The sequence below is a fragment of the Gopherus evgoodei genome, chromosome 14 (genome assembly GCF_007399415.2).
Source record: "Gopherus evgoodei ecotype Sinaloan lineage chromosome 14, rGopEvg1_v1.p, whole genome shotgun sequence".
Taxonomy (NCBI): Eukaryota; Metazoa; Chordata; order Testudines; family Testudinidae; genus Gopherus; species Gopherus evgoodei.
In genome coordinates, this window is record NC_044335.1 from 31,315,564 (window position 1) to 31,341,943 (window position 26,380).

The 26,380-nt window shown below is 44.5% G+C and overlaps 1 protein-coding gene across 6 annotated transcripts in view; it reads right to left on the minus strand.

The window, feature by feature from the left end:
• Positions 1-26,380, minus strand: part of CHD6 (chromodomain helicase DNA binding protein 6) — a 209,531-nt gene that overhangs the window by 155,310 nt on the left and 27,841 nt on the right. The window contains exon 3 of one of the 6 annotated variants that reach the window (XM_030533535.1): positions 17,552-17,593. The exons of the other annotated variants lie outside the window; for them this stretch is intronic. Coding sequence (XP_030389395.1) covers positions 17,552-17,593 — 42 coding nt within the window. The remainder of the gene's footprint in view (positions 1-17,551; positions 17,594-26,380) is intronic. 6 annotated transcript variants of the gene reach the window in all.

Consider the following 26,380-nt stretch of genomic DNA (forward strand, 5'->3'; position numbering starts at 1 on the left):
AGCACATCGAGTGCCGTGATGTAGGACTAACCAGAGAGAGGCCCTAAGCTGGATTTTGTTCAGGGGGACCCACTGCAAAGCAGAGGGCTGGATGATGTACATACAGGCACCTGTGCTCCTAAGCATATGGCCTACTTGTTTTGTACCAGCTGGAGTTTTTGGGGGGACATGGGGCTTCATTCCTACTCAGATATGGCTTAATTACCAAGATAAAAGTCACCATGAGATAGCAGTGTGGGGGATGGGCAGGCATGGGTCTTAGACCAGCCCCTAGTGCACATGGGATCACACAATGAGTCATCACCACAGCTGGACTAACTGCCATCCTGGCCAGCTGCCTCAGCAGAGCAGCCCAAGAGTGAGTGTAGTCTGAATGACCCTCTTCTTCCTTCCAGAGCAAAGGAGAGTGAGGCAGGGCAACGGCAGGGGGCTAAACAGGGCAACTCAGGGGAAGCCTGCACTTGAGGTGACCACAATGACACTCTCTCTCTTAATCGCGCTGTAGGTTGGTCCTGGCCTTCTGAATAAATCCACAGCTAACCAGGCCTCGCCCACTGACATAATCACTCTCACACTCCCAGGATTCTGGACTCTGGAGACAAGAGCCTCTCCAGGTGCTTGCTCAAGTAGAGCTGTTGCTACGTGATCTTTGCATTAACACACCATCATGCAGTTTTGGCAGCCCATGTTAAATACCCAGTGGAGAAGGAGAATTACAGTGCTGCCACTTAAGCAGTTTGCTAACCTGATAATTTCGGAACTGTGTAATAATTACACATTATGTCATTAATTACACATATCAGTGGGACACACCAGGCTGGAATGATTTAAAATCAAAAGGTATTTAAATCAGAGTTGAAGCATGACTTAGAATCGTAAGCAGAAACCTTGATTTTAAATCATGTTGATATTTGCACTTCTTTTCTTCTTCAAGAAAGGTTGAATTTCCATTGGTTGGTAACCATTAAAACATGGTGATTTGCAACTAAATATAGCATTTATGCTAAATTTGGTGCTTTTGTGTGCTAACCAGGAGGATACACGATAGCTGTACATATTAACTTAACCAAGTATATAGTGTAACTTACATTTATCCAGATCCTTAATTTTTACAATTTTTCTATAATGGTAGAAAATAGGCAATGATGCATTTCTTGTTTAACATCCATTTTTTACCTGTGATTTGTATCAAGCTTTATTTAAATGGAAATCCAAATTCAATTAAAGATACACAAAAACAGCATTTTCCTTTATTTTTATTAAATAAAACCACCTTAAATGTGCTGGGTGCACAAGAAAAAGTTTAACACATTTAAAACTTATTTATTAAACAGTAGTATTATTTGTATTTTGTGAAAAGATTATTTCTGGTCACCACATCCTTGGAGATGTTAGAACTAGTGGATTTCAACTTCTCACAGTTGGATAGATTAGAAGAGAAAAACAAGCATTCCTCTTTTTCAATTCCCACCACGGTTTCTTAACTTATGAACTGGTCATTGAACTTCTTCTGGCACATGGCTTGTGACAGCACCAAACCATAAATCAGCAGTTAGGTAAGTTAGCAGTTAGGTAAGTGACGCAGCCACTCTATCACGGCAGCCTCATCCAGAGTGCATCCATTCACCATCAAAAGGATAAAGAGAACAGTCCATAACCAGCTGCAGTTTGTTCTTGAGCTCCAGAGGTAGGACGGGGAGTTCAAGAAGCCCCAACAGTAAAGATGTAATTTAAACCACCGGTGACCGCAACATACCCTGTTGTAACAAGGAAGGCTTTTTCAGTTCATAGGGTTGTTCGAAGGGGACTGTGAGAGCTCATCCAGGGAGACTAGCGAACACAGATCTGAGTTGTCTATGTTCCCAGAAATGTGCCATTGATCAGTCCCATACCACCTCTTGCCACTGTATCCTAGAACTATCTGGGAGACTCAATTATTTCAGAAAAGGGGCATCTTGACTTCAGCTAGCGTTTTTGATGTGGCTTCAAGATGGAACTGTGAAGTAAACTTTCTTGATAGCTGTCTGGGCATAGTAATGGGGCCAGAGTCCTACCTCCATATCTAATCATGAGGGGAGCAATGCCAGCCAGAACGGAACTAACTGAATAAACTGAAATGAAGAAAATATTCTCTCTGCAGCTGCAAAAGTCTACCGCTGTGAAAAGCTTCAAACAAACTCTGGTTCCAGATGCTTAGTCAGTGACTTCCATCAGTTCAGGAAGTTGACTTGGTTTAAAAATTGGCAGCAAACATGTACTGCTTAATATTGTTTATATTTCATTGATATTTTAATAAATTATAATAAATTTAGGTCTTAACATACATTAAAATTACATTTGAAATTAACAAACATTTTAAAAAGTAAATGTTCAATTTAAATTAAAAAATCTGATTTGATTCTTTTTTAAAAGCACTGTTTTTCATTCACCCTGGGATCCATTCTGTCAATCACTTGATATGTTACAAATATGCCTGAGGGGAGCGGGGAAAGAGAAGGACCTCTGGAGCATGAACCATCTCCACATCTGCCCTTTGTTTTGAGAGTGTCATGTTTCCTATTGCCCCAGGGCCTCAGCCCCATGCTGGCCTCATGGGCTGGTACCCTTTTGCTAACAACGCATCTCCTATCGGGGAACATGAATGTGCACCCTCCTTGAGAGTACCTCCATGCTGGCATGCAACTATATGGAGATCCTCACTTAATTAGCCAGGAAATAGCTAGTTAAATTTGTGGAGATTAACCAGAGACTCTAATCTCAAATGAGACAGCCTAATTTTCTAAATGAGCTTATGGTTTTCAGATGGAGATCAACATGTTCTCACTACTGCATCATGTAAGTGCACCTGAGTTGTTTGAATCAGCTGTATTGCCACTGGCACAAATAAGGAGTTTTATGCTCCATTCTCAAGTTTTTGTGTCTTTTTAACTCAACGTAATTTGTGTATTTCATGCTAGTACTGCCAGCCTGCACAACCCTAGTGCCAACCAGTCACCAATGCACAAGGCCAGTGCAGCATACAGTGAATCCTCCCCACTTTGGTTTATTATTGTCCCGAAAACATGGCACATCCCTGCACCAGGGTGAAGCTCACATGTCCCATCATTTCCACTGAGGCCCTCATGGCAGTCTGAGTGAAGCTGTACACATGTACGTACACGCGCACACACACACAAATGCCATTTAAATCTACTTCTGAACAAAATGTCACCCAAGCTCCCAGAGTGAGTGACTAGGAAACCCAGAGACCATAGCTGCCTTAGGAGATGTCCAGGTTCATTTCTGACATCTCTGCTCTGCTGCGGAGGGATTCCTTTGCCATGTTCCTCACAGACTAGCATCTGCTCTAGGAATTTTGTAGCATTAAAGAGCTAACATTGAGAAGCTGTAGTGAATCAGATTGCCACAATTATGCGCGCACGCGCATACACACACACACACACACCCCTTGTGCGTAGAATCAGATATACCTGTTAAATAACCATTACGCACAGCCATCTGCATGTACAATTCCAGAGGCACATGCACACTTCATGTCCCCTGTGAATGAGAGAAGGTAAAAGATGGACTGATTTGCACATAGGATTTGATGGAAAAAAAGTGGCTAGTTTTGGGGGCCCTAAACCCCCTTTTTGCAGCAGATCCTCAATGGGAGCACAGAAACCCTAGGAAAAAGGAATGCAGAAAGTGATTCTGCTAGCGAAGGAGCAACTCAGGAGATGGCAAACTCTAGCACAGAGAACCCTAAGAGAGATGGAAAAATATTGGCAAGAGAATTGTGGTGTCTAAACTGGACTATAGCCCCCAGTACTATATGAAGCACATGCACCCAATAGCTATATGGAATGGATTGGAGTAGAGCATATATGCGAGATAAGGCCCTGCTGCTCGCCTAGGGTTTGCCATGAACAAAACTAAAACACATAAAAAGGCCCACCACTGCAGTTGTAAGAGCCTTCTGGATAAAGGAATGATTAGGCAGAGGATAAACTGCCTTCTATTTAAAATGATCATCAATGACCTGGAAGAAAACATAAAATCACAGATCAAGTCTGTAGATTATATAAACATTGGGGGAATGGTAAATAATGAAGAGGGCAAGTCACTAATTCAGAATTATCTGAATCACTTGGTAAACTGGGCACAAGCAAACAAACAATGTGTTTTAATATGATTCCATATAAATGCATACATCCGGAGCAAAGAATGTAGGCAATACTTATATTAGGGGGGACACTATCCTGAGAAGCACAGAGTTGGAAAAAGACTTAGGAGTCATGGCAAATAAACAGCTGAACATGACCTCACAGTGTGATGGGCTGTGGCCAAAAGAGCTAACACATGTGATACACAAACAAGGGCATCTTGAGTAGGAACAGAGAGGTAATTTTAGTTCTGTATTTGGCACTGATGCGACTGCTGCTGGAATACTGTGTCCATGGTTCAAGAAGGATATTGATAAATTGAAAAGGGTTCAGAGAAAAGCCGCAAGAATGACTGAAGGATTAGAAAACATGCCTTACAGTGATAGACTCAAAGAGCTCAATCTGCTTAGCTTAAAGAAAAGGTTAAGGGGTGAATGGATCACAGTCTAAAGAATCTACATGAGGAACAAATATTTAACATTGGACCCTTTAATCTAGCACAGAAAGGTCTCACATGATCCAATGATTGGAAGTTGAAACTAGACAATTCAGACTGGAAATAAGACATGAATTTTTAACTGTGAGGGTAATTAACCACTGGAAAAACATACCAAGGGTCATGATGTGATTCTTCATCACCGACTATTTTCAAAACAAGATTGGATGTTTTTCTCCAAGATCTGCTCTAGGGGTCCTGGCAAGAGGGGCAATGTGCATTTTCAAAACTTTCTATCATGCAGCATGGCAGCCTCCCATTATCCAGCTCCTAGCACACACCGTTTGAAAATCTAGCTCATTTCTCCAAACGAGTAAGGTGCATAGTTGGGTGCCCAGTTTTCATGTGTGGCTTCTATAACTGCATGTGCAAATTGCATAATTATGAGCACAAATGACCTAACTGTCCATTTGCAAATACAGTTACCTGAACAGTGCATACAATGATGTTGACTACACAAATGAATTGGGCATGTAACACATTTCTGCATCCAAACTACTGGAATAGCAGCAGCCCTTTCACACCAAGGCAGATCAGTTTCTACAGTACGCAGAGGCTGGAGACTTGTTGAGCTATGTCTGCTCTGCAAAAATGACCCGCAGCAGCAAGTCTCAGACCTTAGGTCAACAGACTCAGTCTCACAGGACTTGTGCTACAAGGCTCAAAACAGCAGCATAGATGTTTGGGCTCTCAGACCCACCTCCCTCTCCAAGTTTCAGAGCCTGAATATCTGCATTGTTATTTTTAGCCCTGTAGCACAAGCCTGAGTATGACAGTCTGTACACCCCTATGCTCACCCCTTTTACAGAACTAGGATAAGTTTTGTACAAAGTATGCTGTGAGGTATCATTTGAAAACTCCTGATTTGTGGATTATTGTCCTGGTATGTGTGGCAATACTGCATGTAAAGTTACAAGATTCCTCTGTGTGGTATTACTAAGTCATTTTCCAAGTCTGGGGAAGCAGCCACAAATCAGTTTCCCAGAGTCAGAAGGCTAGCCTATGCCTCAGCCAGATGTCAATAAAATCAAATGCAACTCTCACCGGTTAAGTAGCCATTCTTTGGCAGGAAAGATGATGTGGCGAAAATCTACATCCTGACAAAGAAACAGCTGGGGGTTCCCATCCACACAGATTTTCGGTCTCCTTTGAGAATCATCTCCACTGAGGTTCAGAAGAGAAAGAACTATTAAAGGGAGAACAGACACCTCAGATTATTTCTTCTTTTCTCTCTACCCATGGCATACACAACCACCTGAAGAACAAAGGAAGCAACACTGGACTGGGGGAGGGATCCAGACAGCTGCAGAGACACAGGAGCCAGCAAACAGAGCTGTAAAGAGAGGAGTTTGCAAGGGGAGTTTGGGGGGAATACTATGAGAAACAGGCAGAGGAACAGACAGGCTAGTGAAGGGAGTGTGCTGTTTGGGCAGTCTTTTGGTGCTCATTGGAGCTTTCTTTTGCTGTGGGTGGTGGTGTTTTGGTTTGGTTTTTGTTTCCCAGACTAACAGAACTTAGGTGGGAAGGCTATGACAGATACAGAGGCAGCAGTGGCAGTGACCTGAGCAGTGGAAGACAATGAAGATAACTGGATATGGAAGCTGCACTATGCACATGATCCTGGAGGGGGGTACCTGAAAAGAGTTCCGTTTGCTTGAAGTGCCGCCTGATAGCACTGACAGAAGAAAAGATCTGAGGATTGGAGATGCAGGTGGAAACTCTGAGTTTAGAAGGGGGTTTGAGCAGATGATGGAGCAAAGACATGAGGAGGCTGAAGGGAAAGGCTCAGACTTGCAGATGGAAGCAGGATCAAAGAAGTTTGAGGGAAGACTGCTGGGTAAGGAAGGTGGACAGTGGAAACGTGATTAAGAGAACCAAGCAGAGGAAAAGACCAGCTAGTGAAGGAGAAATACAGCTCAGGAACAGGTTTGCAGAGTTGGAAAATGAAGAAAGAGCACAGCAGGTGGTCACTGAAGGTGAGAGGGCAAGGAAGAAGAGAAGAGCAGCTAGTCCTATAGGAAGAGGGGAAGAGTCAACAGAGATAACACCAAATATGAGCCCCAGGAGGATACGGGATGGGTTGCAGAGGAATGAAAGGAAGAATAGGAATCGGGAGGACTTGCAGCTAGAGGGAACAGGGGATAGACCGGAGAATCACACCATCACCAGAAAAAGGCAAGTCTACATGATTGGGGACTCCTTACTGAGAAGGATAGACAGGCTCGTAACCAGAGCTGATCCAGAGAACAGAAGGGAGTGCTGTCTGATGGGTGCTAAGATGCAGGATGAGGACCTGAAGCTGAAGAGGATCCTAATGGGGGCGGGAAAGAATCCACTGATTTGTCCTTCAAATGATACGGCTAGATTCTCCTGGAACGTATCAAGGGAGACTATGCCAGGCTGGGGAAGACACCTAAGGAAATTAGGGCTCAGGTGACCTTCAGTGGGATTCTGCCTGTTCCATGAGAAGGGCAACAAGGTTTGACAAGATTATGATGATCAACAGATGGCTCAGGCAGTTGTGCTATAAGGAGAGCTCTGGGATGCATGGCCACTGGGAGGCATATATGGACAGAGGACTGTTCTTTTGGGATGGACATCACCTAAATAGGGAGGGAAATAGACTTCTAGGATGGAGGCTGGCACAACTGATTAAGAGAGCTTTAAACTAGGAATTTGGGGTTGGGAGATGTCCAGGTAATCTTCACACCGGAATTTAACATTGAGAGGGAAGAAAACGAAGAAAGAAAGGATACAGCCGTGGGTAGGAGAATGGACATATAGGTGGAAGGTAGATACCATTCTAATAGGTGATACCGGCAGTAGAATGTCTGGGCCTAATCGGATAAAGAATGTGAGCGAAGCCAAACAGCAAAAATTAAGATGTTTGTACACCAGTGCAAGGAGCCTAAGTAACAAAATGGGGGAACTAGAGTTACTGGTGCAGGAAGTGAAACCAGATACTATAGGGGTAAAAGAAACATGGTGGAATAGTAGGCATGACTGGAGTACAGATATTGAAGGGTATGTGCTGTTTAGGAAAGACAGAAATAAAGGCAAAGCCTAGCAGGGTGGGTGACCACCCACTCCAGCCTGGAAGGGGTTGGAAAAGCCCTGCAGAGGGCTGGACTGGGCAAGGTAAAACTCTAGCTGATTGGGGGAAGTGGCTGCAGCTGGAGCCATGCCCCCAAGCTGAGCAACAAGGCCTTATAAAGGCAGCCAGGGAAGCCAAAAGGAAGAGTCTCCCTCTGCCTGTAGAGGGAGATGGGCCTGGCTGCAAGGAGCTAGAGACAGGGTACCTGACTGGAGCAGGGCTGGGGAAAGGCAGAGGACCTGGGGAGCTCCATCCTGGAAACCCCCAGGCTGCAGCCTAGCATTGAGCTAACAGGTACCAGGGGTTGCACAGGGAAGCCCAGGGTAGGCCAAGGCAGCAGGTCCAAACTCAACCTTGCCAGTGGCAAGTAGGATGATACTGCAGTCTGCCTCAGGGCATGGGGCTAGATGATACTGAGGCAAGGTGGTGAAGGTGGGTGGGGGTTCCCCTGGGGAGGGGAGACCTTAAGAGAAAGGGGCTACTGCAGGGAGCAGCATCCCAGTAAAGGGGCACCGGGTCCATGGAGGGACACGGGGGCCAGAGGACAGGCGGCTCACTGGCCTGCAGAGGGCACTCTGGAGCTGGAATGAGCTAATTCCCAGAACAAACCAGCAGGAGGTGCTGCAGGGGTGAGTAGTGGAGCGGCATTGTATATCAATGATGAGGTAGACTGTAAAGAAATAAGAAGTGATAGAATGGATAAGACAGTCTGTGTGGGCAAAAAATCACATTGGGCAAGAAAGCTATTAGAGCCTCCTGAGATAGTGCTTGGGGTGTGCTATAGACCACCGGGATCTGATTTGGACATGGATAGAGACCTTTTTAATAAAGTAAATACTAACAGGAATTGTGTGATCATGGGAGACTAACTTCCCAGATACAGACTGGAGGACAAGTGCTAGTAATAATAACAGGACTCAGATTTTCCTGGATGTAATAGCTGATGGATTCCTTCACCAAGTAGTTGCTGAACCAACAAGAGGGGATGCCATTTTAGATTTGGTTTTGGTGAGTAGTGAAGACCTCACAGAAGAAACAGTTGTAGGGGACAACGTTGGTTCGAGCAATCATGAGCTAATTCAGTTCAAACTAAATGGAAGGATAAACAAAAATAGATCTGGGACTAGGGTTTTTATTTCAAAAGGGCTAACTTTAAAGAATTAAGGAAATTAGTTAGGGAAGTGGATTGGACTGAAGAACTTGTGGATCTAAAGGCGGAGGAGGCCTGGAATTACTTCAAGTCAAGGTTGCAGAAACTATCAGACGCCTGCATCCCAAGAAAGGGGAAAAAAATCATACACACAAGTTGTAGAGCAAGTATCTCAGAGAGGTGATTAAAAAAAAGCAGAAGGCCTACAAGGATGGAAGATGGGAGGGATCAGCAAGGAAAGCTACCTTATTGAGGCCAGAACATGGAGGGACAAAGTGAGGAAGACCAAAAGCCATGTAGAGTTGGACCTTGCAAAGGGAATTAAAACCAATAGTAAAAGGTTCTATAGCAGGGGTCGGCACGTGTGCCAAACATGGCTAGTGAGCCGATTCTGAGCGGCACGCCGCCGCCTGCCGCAGTCCTTGCCCTCAGCCCTCCCACCCACCGCTCTCCCCTGCAGGGGCAGGAGGCAGAAGCTTGGTTCTCCAAAAGCCAAGCTTCCCTCTCCCCTGCTTCTTCCCCCAGAGAGGTTCTTTCCTGCCCTGCCCCCTCTCTTTCCCTGTGCCAATCAGCTGCTAGCCCTAGCGGAGGGGGGGGGAAAGAGCAACAGCATGCCAGCAGTCCCCTAGAGGAGATAGAGAGAGGTAGGGATGGAGCCTTGGAGGAACAGGCATATGCCTTCCAGCCCCCTGCCATGAGCTGCTCAGGACAGGGGGCTGGGAGCACCCCTACGAGCCAAGCACTCCAGCCCTCTGCCCTGAACCCCCCTGCCCCAACAAACACACAGCCCTCTGCCCTGCATCCCCCCACCCTCCAGCCCTCTGCCCTGCATGCCCCCCCCACATCCAGCCCTCTGCCCTGACCCTTGACCTCCCCCCACCCCAGCCCTCTGCCCTGAACCCCCTCCCCCAGCCCTGACCCCCTGAAAACCACCCCCACCAGGTCTGGGGTCCCAGCCGCAGGCCCTGCTCAGCCCGCTGTCAGTCTAGGTGAACAGAACCTCAGGCTGGCAGCGAGCTGAGCAAGCTGGTGGCATAAGATCAGCATTTTAATTTAATTTTAAATGACACTTCTTAAACATTTTGAAAACTTTGTTTACTTTACATACAATAGTTTAGTTATATAATATAGACTTATAGAGACCTTCTAAAAAAGTTAATGTATTACCGGCACACAAAACCTTAAATTAGAGTGAATAAATGAAGACTCGGCACACCATTTCTGAAAGACGGCTGACCACTGTTCTATAGCCATATGAATAAGAAGAAAAAGAAAAAACAAGTGGGACTGCTAAACACTGAGGATGGAGTGGAGGCTAAGAATAATCTAGGCATGGCCCAATATCTAAACAAATATTTTGCCTCAGTCTTTAATGAGACTAATGAGCAGCTTAGGGATAATGGCAGATGAAAAAATAGGAATGAGGATATGGAGGTAGGTATTACCACAACTGAGGCAGAAGCCAAACTCGAACAGCTTAATGGGACTAAATGGGGAGGCCCAGATAATCTTCATCCAAGACTATTAAAGGAACTGGCACATGAAATTGCAAGCCCATTAGCAAGCATTTTTATTGAATCTGTAAACTCAGGGGTTGTACTGTATGACTGGAGAATTGCTAACATAGTTCCTATTTTTCAGAAAGGGGGGGGACAAAAAAAAAAGGTGATCCAGGTAACTATAGACCTGTTAGTTTGACATCTATAGTATGCAAGGTCTTGGAAAAAATTTTGAAGGAGAAAGTAGTTAAGGACATTGAGGTCAATGGTAATTGGGACAAAATACAACATGGTTTTACAAAAGGTAGATAGTGCCAAACCAACCTGATCTTCTCCTTTGAGAAGGTAACAGATTTTTTAGACAAAGGAAACACAGTGGACCTAATTTATGTTGATTTCAGTAAGGCATTTGGTACAGTTCCACATGGGGAATTATTAGTTAAATTGGAAGAGATGGGGATCAATATGAAAATTAAAAGGTGGATAATAAGGAACTGGTTTAGGGGAGACGACAACGGGTCATACTGAAAGGTGAACTGTCACGCTGGAGGGAGGTTACTAGTGGAGTTCCTTAGAGATCGGTTTGGGGACCAATCTTTTTATTACTGACTTTGACACAAAGTGGGACCGTACTAATAAAGTTTGCGGATGACACAAAGCTGTGAGGTATTGCCAATACAGAGAAGGACTTGGATATGATAAAAGAAAATCTGGATGACCCTGTAAACTGGAGTAACACTAATAGGATGAAATTTAATACTAAAAAGTGCAAACCTCGCATTTAGGGATATATCAGAGGGATAAATACCTGGGAGGGAGAGGAATTATTTAAACTCAGTACCAATGTGAACACAAGAACAAATGGATATAAACTGGCCATCAGGAAGTTTAGACTTGAAATTAGACAAAGGTTTCTAACCATCAGAGGAGTGAAGTTCTGGAACAGCCTTCCAAGGGGAGCAGTGGGGGCAAAAGACATATATGGCTTCAAGACTAAGCTTGATAAGTTTATGGAGGGGATGATATGATAGGATAGCCTAATTTTGGCAATTAATTGATCTTTGACTATTAGCGGTAAATATGCCCAATGGCCTATGATGGGATGTTAGATGGGGTGGGATCTGAGTTACTACAGAGAATTCTTTCCTGGGTGTCTGGCTGGTGAGTCTTGCCCACATACTCAGGGTTTAGCTGATCACCACATTTGGGGTCAGGAAGGAATTTTCCTCCAGGGCAGATTGGCAGAGGCTCTGGGAGTTTTTCGCCTTCCTCTGCAGTGTGGGGCACAGGTCATGTGGGATTCTCTGCATCTTGAAGTCTGTAAACCATGATTTGAGGACTTCAATAGCTCAGACATAGGTTAGGGGTTTATTACAGGAGTGGGTGGGTGAGATTCTGTGGCCTGTATTGTGCAGGAGGTCAAAACTTCTGACCTTAAAGTCTATGAAATTCAGCCAGCAAGACTGCTGTAACATGGGGCAAGACAGACCTTTGCTTTGAATTAATTTAGCTTAAGTTAGATATTATTTGGGTTTTACTTTTATTTTCTTATAACCAATTCTGACTTTCATGCCTCATTATGGATAATCAATTAAAATCTATCTTTAGTAGTTAATGAATTTCTTCTGTTGTTTTCTCTAAACTAGTATGTTTGCACTGAAGAGTTTGGGAAACTCCATTTGGGATAACAGGATTTGTGCAAATCATTTTCTATTAATAAAATGACGGACTTTATATGAGCTTGTATTGTCCAGAAGTAAGCAGGAGAGTACAAGACATACATTTCTGGGGGAAGTCTGGGACTGGAAATTTGCTGGTGTTGCTCTGCAGTGTAATTCAAGAGTGGCTAGCTACAGCACTCATATACTATAGCTGGGAGTAACTTACCTGCTGGAGGCTTTGTGGGGACGATCAGGAGTGGTAAGCTCCCACAGCAAAGCAGTACAAAAGGTACCCCAGGGTGGAGAACTGAGGGGGCACAGCTGTTCATCAGTCCAGACTGTACCCTGGGTAGTGTCACACAGCTGACCTAGGCTCTAAGACTTGCTGTGGTAGTCTTTTTCTTGCAGTGTACATGTCCCCTGGAGGCAGCAGTTATTCCTCCCAAGGATTGTGAAAGGGCCACTTAACACATGCATCTCACCAAGGAAGGGTGGCACCCTGCAGAAACCTCACAGCACTGGAGATGGATGCAGTTACAGAAGGGTGTGAGGGTCTGCCCTGGGTGCCAAGGGAACGCCATATGCACCACATTGGATCCCAGCATGCAGAACTGCTGTGTTATCAACAGCAGCTGGGGGCCCCACATGGAGCGCTTCACCCCAGCACACCGGGGTACTGCTTTTTCTGTTTATTTTGAGGGACCCAGGTCTTTCTCCTGCCACCTCTCTCCCCCTGCCCCATACACACACAAATACACCCTAGAATGGGGAGAAGAGGCATGGAGTGCTGCTACTGCTCTGGGGCCCTGTTATTGGTCCCAGACCAGCCACCACAGGAAGCCAGTGCCCTAGGGACTATGCAGTGGGCTTTCAAAAAGCAGTGGGGGCACCTCAGCCCAGAAGCCACCACCAGAGCAGGCAATAACTGTCCATTTGTCCGGAGCTGGCCAGCATGTCAACCCCCATGCAAACCAAGGGCCTGGCTCAGCTCTCCCAGCAGTCGTTCTGTACCTGCCAGAGGCATGGGGCAGAGGACAAGTCTGCCAGCCTAATGCCTTTCACTAGCATTGGAGTCAGTTAAGGCTAAAATAGTCTGACCTCTCACAGGCCAGTGGAATGACTCCAGCCAGAACAAGCCCCATTGCTATTCATCAAGCAAGTCCCCACAAACAAGAAGAGTTTGCTGTGGCATAAGATTAGAGAGGACAAGTATTGCAGCTTGCTTCATGCTCACAGGTGAAGTTTTGATGCTGACAAACCGAGTCTGCCTGACACAAAGCAACACCCCACCTTGCAGCAGGCGCTGGGAAAGAATGCAGTGGGTTCTGCTGAGTCATTGGTGCACACAGCTTGCAAAGCAGCTAGCTACCAGGGAGCTGAAAGCAGCTCTCAAGAGAGAAAAAGATCTGGGGTGTGGGCAGCGCAGCCCTGAGTGTGGGAGAACAGCAGAGCAGAACAGCTCAGCTGATGTCCTCTTATGGCCAATAAAGCCAGACTCCAGAAAGGAGGTGAGTTTATAACTAGGGACCTACCAAATTCATGTCCATTTTGGTCAATTTCATGGTCATAAGATTTTTAAAAACGTAAATTTCATGATTTCAGCTATTTAAATCTGAAATTTCACAATGTTGTAACTGTAGAGGTCTTGACCTAAAAAGGAGTTGTGGGAGGGTAACAGAGTTACTGTACGGGGGTTGCGGCACTGCTACTCTTATTTCTGTGCTGCTGCTGGCGACGGTGCTGCCTTCAGAGCTGGGCAGCTGGAGAGTGGTGGCTGCTGGCTAGAAGCCCAGCTCTGAAAGCAGCGCTGCTGCCAGCAGCAGTGTAGAAGCAAGGATGGCATGGTATGGTACTGCCACCCTTACTGCTGCCTGCAGAGCTGGGCCCTCAGTCAGCAGCCACCACTCTCCGGTCGCCCAGCTCTGAAGGCATCAGCACAGAAGTAAGGGTGGCAGTACAATACCATCCTTACTTCTGCGTTGCCTTTAGAGCTGGGCGCCTGGCCAACAGCTGCTGCTCTCCAGCCACCCAGCTCTGAAGGCAGTGCAAAAGTATGTGTGGCAACACCGCGAACCCCTAAAATAACCTTATGACTCCCTGCAATTCCTATTTGGGTCAGGACCCCCAATTTAAGAAACACTCATCTCCCCCATGAAATCTCTATGGTATAGAGTAAAAGCGCACAAGACCAAAGACCAGATTTCACAGTTTGTGATGCATTTTTCATGGCCATGAATTTGTTAGAGCCCTATTTATAACTCTTCCCAGCATGTGGACACAGTTTTGGACTAGGCTGGAAAAGGCACCTGCTCACAGGTTCTTACACAGGGGGGTCAAATTATTTTTAATCTGACTAACAGAAAAATTTCTAGAGTGGAGCAGGACTGATTGAGAGCTGCCCAAGAGGGCATAAAGCTGCATGTGAGCTTACAAAATCCTAACAGAATCAAATTATCTCAGAACAACAGAGTTAACACTTAGAAAGGACTTTACTTCCCACTGCAGATGTTTTTAAACTGTAAGCCCTTGAAATTCTTTGAAGTTACACACTGAACTGGGGCTGTCTCCCACAGACATGAGGTCTCTCCCTCCTACCCCATCACAGACCCTGCTCTCCACATACAGGGAAGACATCATGACTTGGCCATAGATGAATTCAAGATAAAAAATACTGCTGGAGACATCCATATGCCACAAAACACGCTCTTGCATTTCCACACCTATGGATCCATCCTCCCCACCCTGGTGCACAGGCCATGCCCAACATTCACATTTAAAAATCAAAGTTTTTTCAGATTTTTTTTTCCACTTTAAAAAAACTAAACAAACCAGTTTGACACAATGGCTGAGGACAGGCCCTGGACATGGCTCAAATAGCTTTCCAGTGCCAACCACCCACTGCTCTGCAAAACCAGATGGAATGCTGCACTGACTTGGATTCCAGAGCTATTTCAGTAGCCTCAGTGCAGCATGGCTTCAGCAGCTACTCAGCATTCCTGGGGTGCCTGGGGTGGGGGTTTAATGAATGCAGGACTGAAGCCAGAGAGAGAGAGCTGGGTATGAAAATAGCATAGTACTATCCTTGCATCCACCCCACCCTGAGAAAAACAAGCAAGAATCATGGCCAAGAACTGCACTAGGATGAGAAACGACCTGTGATTCCAAGGAATATCAGATGCTCACTTGGTGCCAGCATGGCTGCCAGACAGCAAGCAGTGCAAACTCTGGGGAATGGGCACAGCTGATGGGCACAAATAGTTCATGCCAGCCAGCCAATAAGGAGCTGCTTTTCCCCAGATCTGGCTGTACAATGAACAAGAAAGCAGAAGGAGAGAGAGTGAGCGAAGCAGAACACACAGCCAGCCTTAGGAGAGAAAACATACTACAACTCATCCACCAAGCCAGGGAAGAGAAGGCCCAAGGAAAGGGAAGAGACTTTGGGAAGGCATGACAGAATCAGAGAGCAACCAGCCTTCCGGCACACTAAACACCAGTGCAGGCTCAAGTCTCCCCCACGGAAACTTGTCCATCAACTCCTGGAATGATGTGTGTCCAGATACAAAGACTAGCTTCAGATTGAGCAGTACGAAATAGAGTCGCTCACCCCGACTCAGTCTCCAGCAAGCTATGACAACCTCGAGAAAGGCACACCAAGCCCTACCTACATCTTCCTTGCTCCCCAAATTGTATTCTTTTCACCCCTTACAAAGCCCTGAGAATCATTCCCTCAACTCCAAAACTTGGATGAGACAACCCTCACAGCCCCTCTGGGCCACTTAACTTCCCAAAAAGGGTTGCAATGCAAGGCTCACACCAAGCTAGGGACACTGACTGCCCCCGAACTCCCCAGCCGCCACCCCTAGAAGTAAGAGGCAATGGGCCTGGCCCTGAATTGAACCTAGCTTTCTTAAGTTCAACCCCTCCCTAGCACAGAGGTTTTCAGGCTCCAGTCAAGCACAGAGTTACATGCTGGGCATACCAAACTGGAAAGAGACTACAGGGCACTCAACTCCTCACCCCCGCCCGATTCTAATGGGGGAAGCAAAGGGAATCTGCAATTACACCCTTCTCTCACCAGGTGGTGACAGAAGAAAGAACAGTGGGCTTATGGGCCAGAGCAGCCAGCCACCACAGAGAAGGAGGGCGAAAAGGCTGCCTTCCTCATAGCACCTTGCCCACGGGGCCAGGTGAGGAGGGATGGGATATATGGGAGTATGGACAGAGTGGGTCACACAAGGCTGGGGTTCAGAAGGGCTAGGAGGGCACAGACTGGAGCGGGGGCACAGGAGCTAGCGAGGTGACAGCACTGAGCCAATGGCTGAATGGGAGCAAGGATGCAGGGCCACATGGGACAGGAGGGAGAGGTGGTGCAAGGAAACATGGGGATGGGGGGCACACAGCAGCGGGGGGGTGGAAGGCCACAAGGGGACAGAGGCAGCTAGACCTGGCTGAATGGGAGAGACTAGGAGTCAGCCACAGTCTGCATAGGGGAGGCTCCCCAACTCCCTACCACCACCACCTCCTCCTCCTACTCCTCCAAAAAAACCCCTGTTTCCTAGTTCTCCCACCCACACAACAACCCCCCAGGTTCACCCCTCGACTCCTTCTCAGCAATTATTTCCATCCCCCTCAGTTCCTCTGTTACCCCTGACTCCCTGAAGCCTTTGCATTGCTTCTGAGGGGTGCGAAAAATACATTTCTGTATTATAGTTTAAAAGCATTAGTACTCAAAGATCTGTATTAATATACCTAGTAAGGAATCTATTGGTCAAAACACATTCCCTGATTTTTGTTGTTGTCTGTATGGTTACAGACATACTTGCTGACCAGTATTTTGAAAAAACTCAAAATAATTGAAACTGGAATGATTATATTATGTTATTATGACAATAAAATGTGCCAAATTTTGCAAAATTTTAAAATATTGTGCACATCATTTTCAGGTGCAGAATTCCCTCACGAGTAGTCATTGTTACTTGTCCTGAGTTTTCCACACAGAACCTTGTTCTTGGCTTATTTCTGATGAAATCTTTGCAGATCACCTTTAAAACCCTCATGAGAGCTTTAAAACTACTTTATAGGCTGCAAAATTAGTTGTGCTCATAAAGCTGTTGATGTGCTTTATGGCAACATTTAAATGCCAATTTAGAAACCTTATTTCTTCAGTGTCCAACCAGTGACAAGGAGCATCTATTCTCAGACACCACTGAGCACCCTGTCCTTCCCTTAGCTACTCAGGGACACCTAAGTATTACAGTGCTGATTGACTCCAATCATTTCCACTACTATCCCTCACTTTACAAGATTTTTAGTAGAATGTGAAAGTTGCAAAGTCAAGCCCTCAGAAGCCAGGAAAAGTCAGATTTAAAGTTGCCCGTGCACCCTTAATTCTGCCCCCTCTGTGCCTGTGTTTTATGAAACAGCCCTGTCTTCAAACAACACTGAAAGCCTGTAGCAGTTCTAGAAATAAACCCACAAGAGCTGGGTTCTAAGTCCAGTGCCTTACCCCTTCTTTTCTTGCGATCCTCTGCTTTTTTCACTGTCCATCCTGTGGATAGAATGAGGCAGGGGTGTTTATGTGAGGAAAGACTATACTGTTCTACACATGCAGAGGAGGGCTGGATTAGGACTGCAAGAACATTTCCTAACCTTTGAGTGCTTGACATTGCAACATTAAATATTGCTTTAAACATATGTTATTTCCTAAGTTTTTTAAAAAGCAAATTGAAAAAAAAAATTGTCCTGTAGAACCATAATGACCTCCTACACAGTTCATTAGCAAGTGGGAACCAAGGACCTGTACAGCAACAGTACAACCCTCTATTGATCAAGCTAAAAGAATAACTGATAGCAGTAGTAGACTGTTACCCTTTTGAGGACCAGCTACTTGAGGGGAACACAACATGCAAATTTTAAAACACCAAACTTCTTTCAAAGCTTGATTGAGCATGTGTGAATGTTGATTTTCAGAGACTTATAGCGTGGACAAATCTGGATGAATTTTCATAAGGACAGCAAAAGGCACCTCCCTGATCCCAGGATAACACCTCTGCCACATATTGTGTTTTTCCCTAATCTTGGTCTCAGAACTGACAACCATTTTTCTTGTAACTTTACAAAAACCAAAACAAAATCAGTCTGAAGAAGAGCAAACATGGACATTTTTAGCCAAAAACAATTAAAGCTAGGAAAACTTATAATTAGGGCTCTCGATTAATTCACCCACGAAAGCTCAGGAGCCAAAACGTCTGTTAGTCTATAAGGTGCCACAGGATTCTTTGCTGCTTTTATTGTGAAAGTGCAACTTACAAATGTAGATTTATTTTTTTTTGTTATGTAACTGCACTCAAAAACAAAACAATGTAAAAATTTAGAGACGACAAGTCCATTCAGTCCTACTTCTTGTTCAGCCAATCGCTCAGACAAAAAAGTTTGTTTACATTTATGGAAGATAATGCTGCCCGTTTCTTATTTACAATGTCACATGAAAGTGAGAACAGGCACTCGCATGGCACTTTGGTAGCAGGCATTGCAAGGTATTTACATGTCAGATATGCTAAACATTCATATGCCCCTTCATGCTTTAGCCAACATTCCACAGGACATGCTTCCATGCTGATGACGCTCATTTAAAAAAAACTGTTAATTAAATTTGTGACTGAACTCCTTGGGGGAGAATTGCATGCCTCCTGCTCTTTTACCAGCATTCTGACATATATTTCATGTTATAGCAGTCTCAGATGATGACCCAGCACATGTTGTTCGTTTTAAGAACACTTTCACCGCAGATTTGACAAAACGCAAAGAAGGTACCAATGTGAGATTTCTAAGGATAGATACACCACTCAACCCAACGTTTAAGAATCTGAAGTGCCTTCCAAAATCTGAGAGGGTCAAGGTGTAGAGCATGCTTTCAGATGTCTTAAAAGAGCAACATTCTGAAGCGGAAACTACAGAACCCAAACCACCAAAAAAGAAAATAAACATTTTGCTGTGGCATCTGACTCAGATGATGAAAATGAACATGCATCAGTCCGCACAGTTTTGAATCATTACCAAGTAGAACCTGTCATCAGCATGGAAGCATGTCCTCCAGAATGGTGGTTGAAGCATGAAGGGACATATGAATTGTTAGCACATCTGGCACGTAAATATCTTGCGATGCCAGCTACAATAGTGCCATGTGAATGCCTGTTCTCACTTCCAGGTGACATTGTAAACAAGCAGCAGGCAGCATTATCTCCTGCAAAGGTAAATAAACTTTTTTGTCTGAGCGATTGGCTGAACAAGAAGTAGAACTGAGTAGACATGTAGGTTCTACACCTTTGCATTAAAAAATAAAAACAATGCAACTCTTTTGTACACACAAATGTACAATTAAGTTCAACTTTCATGATAAAGAGATTGCACTACAGTATTTTTAATGGGGGAATTGAAATATACTATTTTGGTTTTTTACAATGCAAATATTTGTAATAAAAAATCTAAAGTGAGCACTGTACATTTTGTATTGTGTTGTAATTAAAATCAATATATTTGAAAAATATAGAAAAAACATCCAAAATATTTAATAAATGGTATTCTATTATTGTTTAACAGCACGATTAATCGCATGATTAATTTTTTTAATTGCTTGACAGCCCTAGTTATAACAACTGAAAAGAGGGGTTTATAATGGGAAGTGTTGTGCCATGCTGCCAACTCCACTCATAATGAAATTATTTAAAAAACAGGTAGGAAGAGGGATAGCACTTGGACCAGTGGTTCTCAAACTTTTGCACTGGTGACCCCTTTCACATGGCAAGCCTCTGAGTGTGACCCTCCCCCCTTTATAAATTAAAACACCTTTAACACCATTATAAGTGCTGGAGGCAAAGCGGGGTTTAGGGTGGAGGCTGATGAGTTGCGGCCCTCCATATAATAACCTTGTGACTCCCAGTTTGAGAACCCCTGACTTAGCCTGTCCCAACTGCTACAGGTGACCAGCTTGAGATATATCAGTCATTAAAAAGCAGTGGAAAATCACCCAGGGTTACACTCCCCTGAAGAAGACTTGACAGCTAAGGAGGTGATGGGACACACCAGCTCCAGTCCAGCACAACTCAAGTCATACCCATCTGATGGCTGTCTAGAACAAATAATCTGGTAGATTCTCAATTTTAATTCCTAGAGGGTATCACAGAAATCTCCATTACAACTGGCAGTCTCAGCAAGACAACCACTACACAGCTAATTCCTACCTCATCTTAGGCCTCTGAGTAGCCTGGATAGTTGCCAAAATAAATACTCAACAGAAGGAACCATCTCCCAGGTAATGACAGTGGAATGGAAACCAGCACAACACACCTACATATAAATGAAAGCCCCACTGCTTTAGAGACCCTTGGGAATAATAGCCTGGGATCTTTCATCCAGTCTCTGCCCTGCATAAGTACTTATACATCAACAACTTCCTAAAACAAAAGGTGACCAAAGTGCAGCTCATGGGCCCACAGTGCAGCTCTCATCTGGAGACACAGCCAGTCCCAAATTTGATTCTAAGCAGCCTCCACTGGGAACTCTCCATAGTATACATCTCCAAGTTAGTCATGAGGGCAGATTCAAGACATTTTAGTCTCTACAGATAGGGCCCAGCCCTTGATGTTGATAAATTGGAGAGGGTTCAGAGAAGAGCCAAGACAATGATTAAAGGATTAGAAAACACATCTTAACGTCACACAGTCAAGGAGCTCAATTTACTTAGCTAAACAAAAAGAAGGTTAAGGGATGATTTGATTACAGCCTACAAATACCTACATGGGAAACAAATGTTTAATAATGGGATCTTCAATCTAGCAGAGAAAGGTCTAACATGACCCAATGGCTGGAAGTTAAAGCTAGACAAATTAAAACTGTAAATAAGGTATAAATTTGTAATGGTGAGAGTTCACTGATCCCTGGATCAATTTAGCAAGGGTTGTGGTGGATTCTCCACCACTGATGATTTTAAAATCAAGATTGGATGTTTTTCTAAAAGATCTGCTCTTAGAATTGTTGTGGGGAAATTCTATGGCATGTAGCATACAGGATGTCAGACCAGATGATCACAATGCACATCAACAGACTAGATGATCACAAAACCCCTCCAACGCATCATCAGGGATCTACAACCCATCCTGGACAATGATCCCACACTTTCACAGGCCTTGGGTGGCAGGCCAGTCATCGCTCACAGACAACTTGCCAACCTGAAGCATATTCTCACCAGTTAACTGCAGCACCATAGTAACTCTAGCTCAGGAACCAATCCATGCAACAAACCTCGATGCCAACTCTGCCCACATATCTACACCAGCGACACCATCACAGGACCTAACCAGATCAGCCACATCATCACCGGTTCATTCACCTGCATGTCCACCAACATAATATACGCCATCATATGCCAGCAATGTCCCTCTGCTATGTACATCAGCCAAACTGGACAGTCCCTACGGAAAAGGATAAATGGACACAAATCAGATATTAGGAATGGCAATATACAAAAACCTGTAGGAGAACACTTCAATCTCCCTGGACACACAATAGCAGATTTAAAGGTAGCCATCCTGCAGCAAAAAAACTTCAGGACCAGACTTCAAAGAGAAACTGCTGAGCTTCAGTTCATCTGCAAATTTGACACCATCAGCTCAGGATTAAACAAAGACTGTGAATGGCTTGCCAACTACAAAAAGCAGTTTCTCCTCCCTTGGTTTTCATACCTCAAGTGCTAGAAGAGGGCCTCATCCTCCCTGATTGAACTAAGCTCGTTATCTCTAGCCTGCTTCTTGCTTGCATATATATACCTGCCCCTGGAAATTTCCACTACATGCATCCGATGAAGTGGGTATTCACTCACGAAAGCTCATGCTCCAATAAGTCTGTTAGTCTATAATGTGCCACAGGACTCTTTGCTGCTTTTACAGATCCAGACTAACACAGCTATCCCTCTGATACCAGATGATCACAGTGGTCCATTCTGAATGAAATGGTCCCTTATGCTTGAATAAGCAAAGAGTTGGTAACCAACCACTAGACCAGCATGGGGACAGTGACTGTAAAATGCTGGGGGAGATTAGAGAAAACTCAATAATAAGGGGATAATTGATATACCCCGATGTTGACTAGGATGGGATGCAGGCATAAAATTTCTAGACACCATTAATGACTACTTCTTGATTTAGCCCTGAGTGGAGCTCAGGTTCTGTTCCAAGAGGTGACTACAGATGAACTGCTTGGTAAGAGCAACCATAATGCAGTTAAATTTAACATCCTTGTAAGTGGGAAAATATCAAAGAAGCTCACCAGAGTAGCATTTAACTTCAAAAAGGAGAACTACACAAAAATGAGGAAGCTAGTTAAATCATCCAAGAATATTAAAGGAACTGGCACATGAAATTGCAAGCCCAGTAGCAGGAATTTTTAATGAATCTGTAAACTCAGGGGTTGTACCGTATGACTGGAGAATTGCTAACATAGTTCCCATCTTTAAGAAAGGGAAAAAAACGTGATCTGGGCAACTACAGGCCTGTCAGTTTGACATCTGTAATATGCAAGGTCTTGGAAAAAAATTTGAAGGAAAAAGTAAGCAAGGACATTGAGGTCAATGGTAATTGGGACAAAATACAACATGGTTTTACAAAAGTTAGATCGTGCCAAAACAACCTGATCTCTCCTTTTTTGAGAAGGTATCATTTTTTAGAAAAAGGAAATGCAGTAGATCTAATTTATCTCAATTTCAGTAGGCACTTGATACAGTTTCACATGGGGAATTATTAGCTAATTTGGAAAAGATGGGGATCAGTATGAAAACTGAAAGGTGGATAAGGAACTGGTTAAAGGAGAGACAACAGGTCATACTGAAAGGTAAATTGTCAGGCTGGAGGGAGGTTGCTAGTGGAGTTCCCCAGGGATCAGTTTTGGGACCAATCTTATTTAATCTTTTTATTACTGACCTTGGCACAAAAAGTGGAAATGTGTTAATAAAGTCTGCAGATGACACAAAGCTGGGAGGTATTGCCAATACAGAAAAGGACCGGGATATCATACAGGAAGATCTGGATGACCTTGTAAACTGGAGTAATAGTAATAGGATGAAATTTAATAGTGATAAGTGTAAGGTGATGCATTTAGGGATTAATAACAAGAACTACTGTTATAAGCTGGGGAGGCATCAGTTGGCAGTAACAGAGAAGGAGAAGGACCTCTGAGTATTGGTTGATCACAGGATGACTATGAGCCGACAACGTGATATATGGCTTTGAGAAAAGTTAATGCGGTCTTGGGATGCATCAGGCGAGGTATTTCCAGTAGAGATAAGGAGGTGTTAGTACCATTATACAAGGCACTGGTGAGACCTCATCTGGAATACTGTGTGCAGTTCTGGTCTCCCATGTTTAAGAAGAGTGAATTCAAACTGGAACAGGTTCAGAGAAGGGCTACTAGGATGATCCAAGGAATGGAAAACCTGTCATATGAAAGGAGACTCAAAGAGCTTGGCTAGTTTAGCCTAACCAAAAGAAGGCTGAGGGGAGATCTGATTGCTCTCTATAAATATATCAGAGGAATAAATACCAGGGAGGGAGAGGAATTATTTAAGCTTAGTACCAATGTGGATACAAGAACAAATAGATATAAACTGGCTATCAGGAAGTTTAGACTTGAAATTAGACAAAGGTTTCTAACCATCAGAGGAGTGAAGTTCTGGAACAGCCTTCCAAGGGGAGTTAGTGGGGGCAAAAGACAAATCTGGCTTCAAGGCTAAGCTTGATAAGTTTATGGAGGGGATGGTATAATGGGATAGCCTAATTTTGGCAATGAGTTTGTCTTTGACTATTAGCGGTAAATATGCCCGATGGGATGTTAGATGGGGTGGGATCTGAGTTACTACAGATAATTCTTTCCTGGGTGTCTGGCTGGTGAGTCTTGCCCATATGCTCAGGGTTAGCTGATCGCCATTTTTGGGGTCGGGAAGGAATTTTCCTCCAGGGCAGATCAGCAGAAGCCCTGGGGGGGTTTCGCCTTCCTCTGCAGTGTGGGGCACGGATCACTTCCTGGAAGGTTCTCTGCACCTTGAAGTCTTTAAACCATGATTTGAGAACTTCAATGGCTCAGACATAGATCTGATACAGGAGTGGGTGGGTGAGATTCTGTGGCCTGCATTGTGCAGGAGATCAGACTAGATGATCATAATGGTCCCTTCTGACCTTAAAGTCTATGATTCTATGAAAATTAAAAGGAACAGTCACACGAGTGAAATGCCTGCAAGCTGCATGGAAACTTTTTAAACACACCACAGCAGAGGTTCAAACTAAGAGGACAAAAAGAAAGCCACAATCATGGCAAAAAGAAAAAAGAAAAGAGGTAGTTAGAGGCAAAAAGGCATCCCTTTAAAAACTGGAAGTCAAATCCTACTGAGAAAAATAGGAAACAGCATAAACTCTGGCAAGTCAAGTGTAAAAGTATAATTAGGCAGGCCAAAAAAGAAAAGCAGGCTGAGGCAGAGTGTTGGGGTGTGGAAAGAAGTACGGGCTCTGGGTTGAAGGTGCTGGTTCCAGGTGGGGCCAGAAATGAGGGGTTCAGGATGCAGGAGAGAGCTCCTGGCTGTTGCTGAGGCGTTCGGAGTGCAGGACGGGGCTCTGGGCTGGAACTGAGGGTGCGAGGGCTCTGGCTGGGAGTGTGGGCCCTGGGGTGGGGCTAGGGATGAGACGTTTGGGGTGAAGGAAGATGCTTTGGGTTGGGATCGAGGGGTACAGAGGGTGGGAGACGGATCAGGCTGGGGCAAGGAGTTGGGGCCTGGGAGGAGGGCAGGTGTTCAGGCTCCAGGTGGCACTTACCTCAAACAGTTCCCAGAAGCAGCTGCATGTCCTCCCTCTGGCTTCTATGCGGTTCCCAGCCAATGGGAGCTGCGGGATGGCGTTTGGGGCAGGGGCAACGTGCAGAGCCCTCTGCTGGTCCCTCTGCGTAGAAGCTGGAAGGCAACATGCCAGCTGCTTCCCAGGAGCCGTGCAGCATGGAGGCTAGCAGGGAGCCTGCCAGCCTCGCTGTGTGGCATCATAAACTGGACAGTCAACGGCCCGGTCAGAGGCACCAAGATCGCTGTTCAACTGGGTGTTCCAGTCCAAAAATGGACACTCAGTCACCCCAGTCCCAGATTGAGGTGTCAGTAGAGGAGGTTTTGGAACAAACTGATAAACTAAACAGTAGTAAGTCACCAGGACCACATGGAATTCATCCAAGAGTTTTTAAGAAACTCAAATACAAAATTGCAGAACTGCTAACTGTATTATTTAAACCTATGGCTAAAATCAGCCTGTGATTCGAGGATAATTAATGTGACACTAATTTTTTTAAAAAGCTCCTGAGGCGATTCTGGCAATTAGAGGCTGGTAAACCTAACTTTAGTACCAAGCAAACTGATTGAAACTATAAGAACAGAACAGAACGTGATCTGTTGAGGAAAAAAACTCAACACAGCTTTTGTAAAGGGAATTCATGCCTCACCAATCTATTGGATTTCTTTGAGGGTGTCAACAAGCATGTGGACACGAGTGAGTGGACTTGGACTTTCAGAAAGCGTTTGACAAAGTCCTTCACCAAAAGCGCTCAACCAAAATAAGCAGTCACAGAATACAAGGAAAAATTCTCTCATAGATCAATAACTGATTAACAGATAAGAAACAAAGAACAGGATTAAATGGTCGGTTTTCACAATGGAAAAAGGTAAATAGCAAAGTCCCTCAAAGATTTGTACTGGGATCTGTTCTTATTCATAAATGATCCGGAAAAGGGGGTGAAGAGTGAGGTGGGAAAATTTGCAGATAATACTAAATGACTGAAGATAAGTAAGTCAAAAGCTGACTACAAAGAATTACAAAGGGATCTCACAAAACTGGGTGACTGAGCAATAAAATGGCAGATAAAATTCAAATGTTGGTAAGTGCCAAGTAATGCACACTGGCAAATGTTATTCCAACTATACATACAAAATGATAGGGTCTGGATTAGTTGATCTTGGCAGACAGTTCTCTGAAAACATCTGCTCAATATGCAGCGGCTGTCAAAAAAAGCTAACGGAATGTTAGGAACCATTAGGAAAGGGATAGATAAGACAGTAAATATAATGCCATGGTACGCCCACCTTAAATACTGAATGCAGTTTTGGTCACCCCAACTCAAAGATAATATATCAATTAGAATTGCAAAGCGTACAGAGAATAGCAACAAAAATGATTAGGGATAGGGAACAGCTTCCATATGAGGAGAGATTAAAAAAAGGTTTTTTCCAACCTCTCTTTCTGAGGCCCCCTCACCCCAA